Below are 206 nucleotides of genomic sequence, written 5' to 3'. Positions count from 1 at the left end.
AATTCAATTAATACAGTTGAAAAATGATTGCTTCGCCTCTCACCTTCCTTCTCGGAATGGACGACGTTCCCCGCGACCCCGAGGCCAGCCGGAGTTCCTTCGCGTTCAAGTGGACCTGCAAGGAAGAGGCAGCGGTCTTATGGAACGCAAAGAGGGTTGTCAGGGGGGAATTTCTGGGGCTTTCTGCGTTTGAGTTTGAGTTCTGT

The 206-nt window shown here is 51.9% G+C and overlaps 1 protein-coding gene across 1 annotated transcript in view; it reads right to left on the bottom strand.

Moving 5' to 3' along the window:
• Positions 1–206, bottom strand: part of LOC119593629 (ocellar opsin-like) — a 4,497-nt gene that overhangs the window by 3,983 nt on the left and 308 nt on the right. Inside the window, exon 2 of the mRNA XM_037942582.1 lies at positions 44–183. Within this exon, the coding sequence (XP_037798510.1) occupies positions 44–183 (140 nt within the window). The remainder of the gene's footprint in view (positions 1–43; positions 184–206) is intronic.

This window comes from Penaeus monodon, chromosome 32 (genome assembly GCF_015228065.2).
Source record: "Penaeus monodon isolate SGIC_2016 chromosome 32, NSTDA_Pmon_1, whole genome shotgun sequence".
NCBI classification, from domain to species: Eukaryota; Metazoa; Arthropoda; class Malacostraca; order Decapoda; family Penaeidae; genus Penaeus; species Penaeus monodon.
This window is presented reverse-complemented; position numbering and strand designations above follow the sequence as displayed.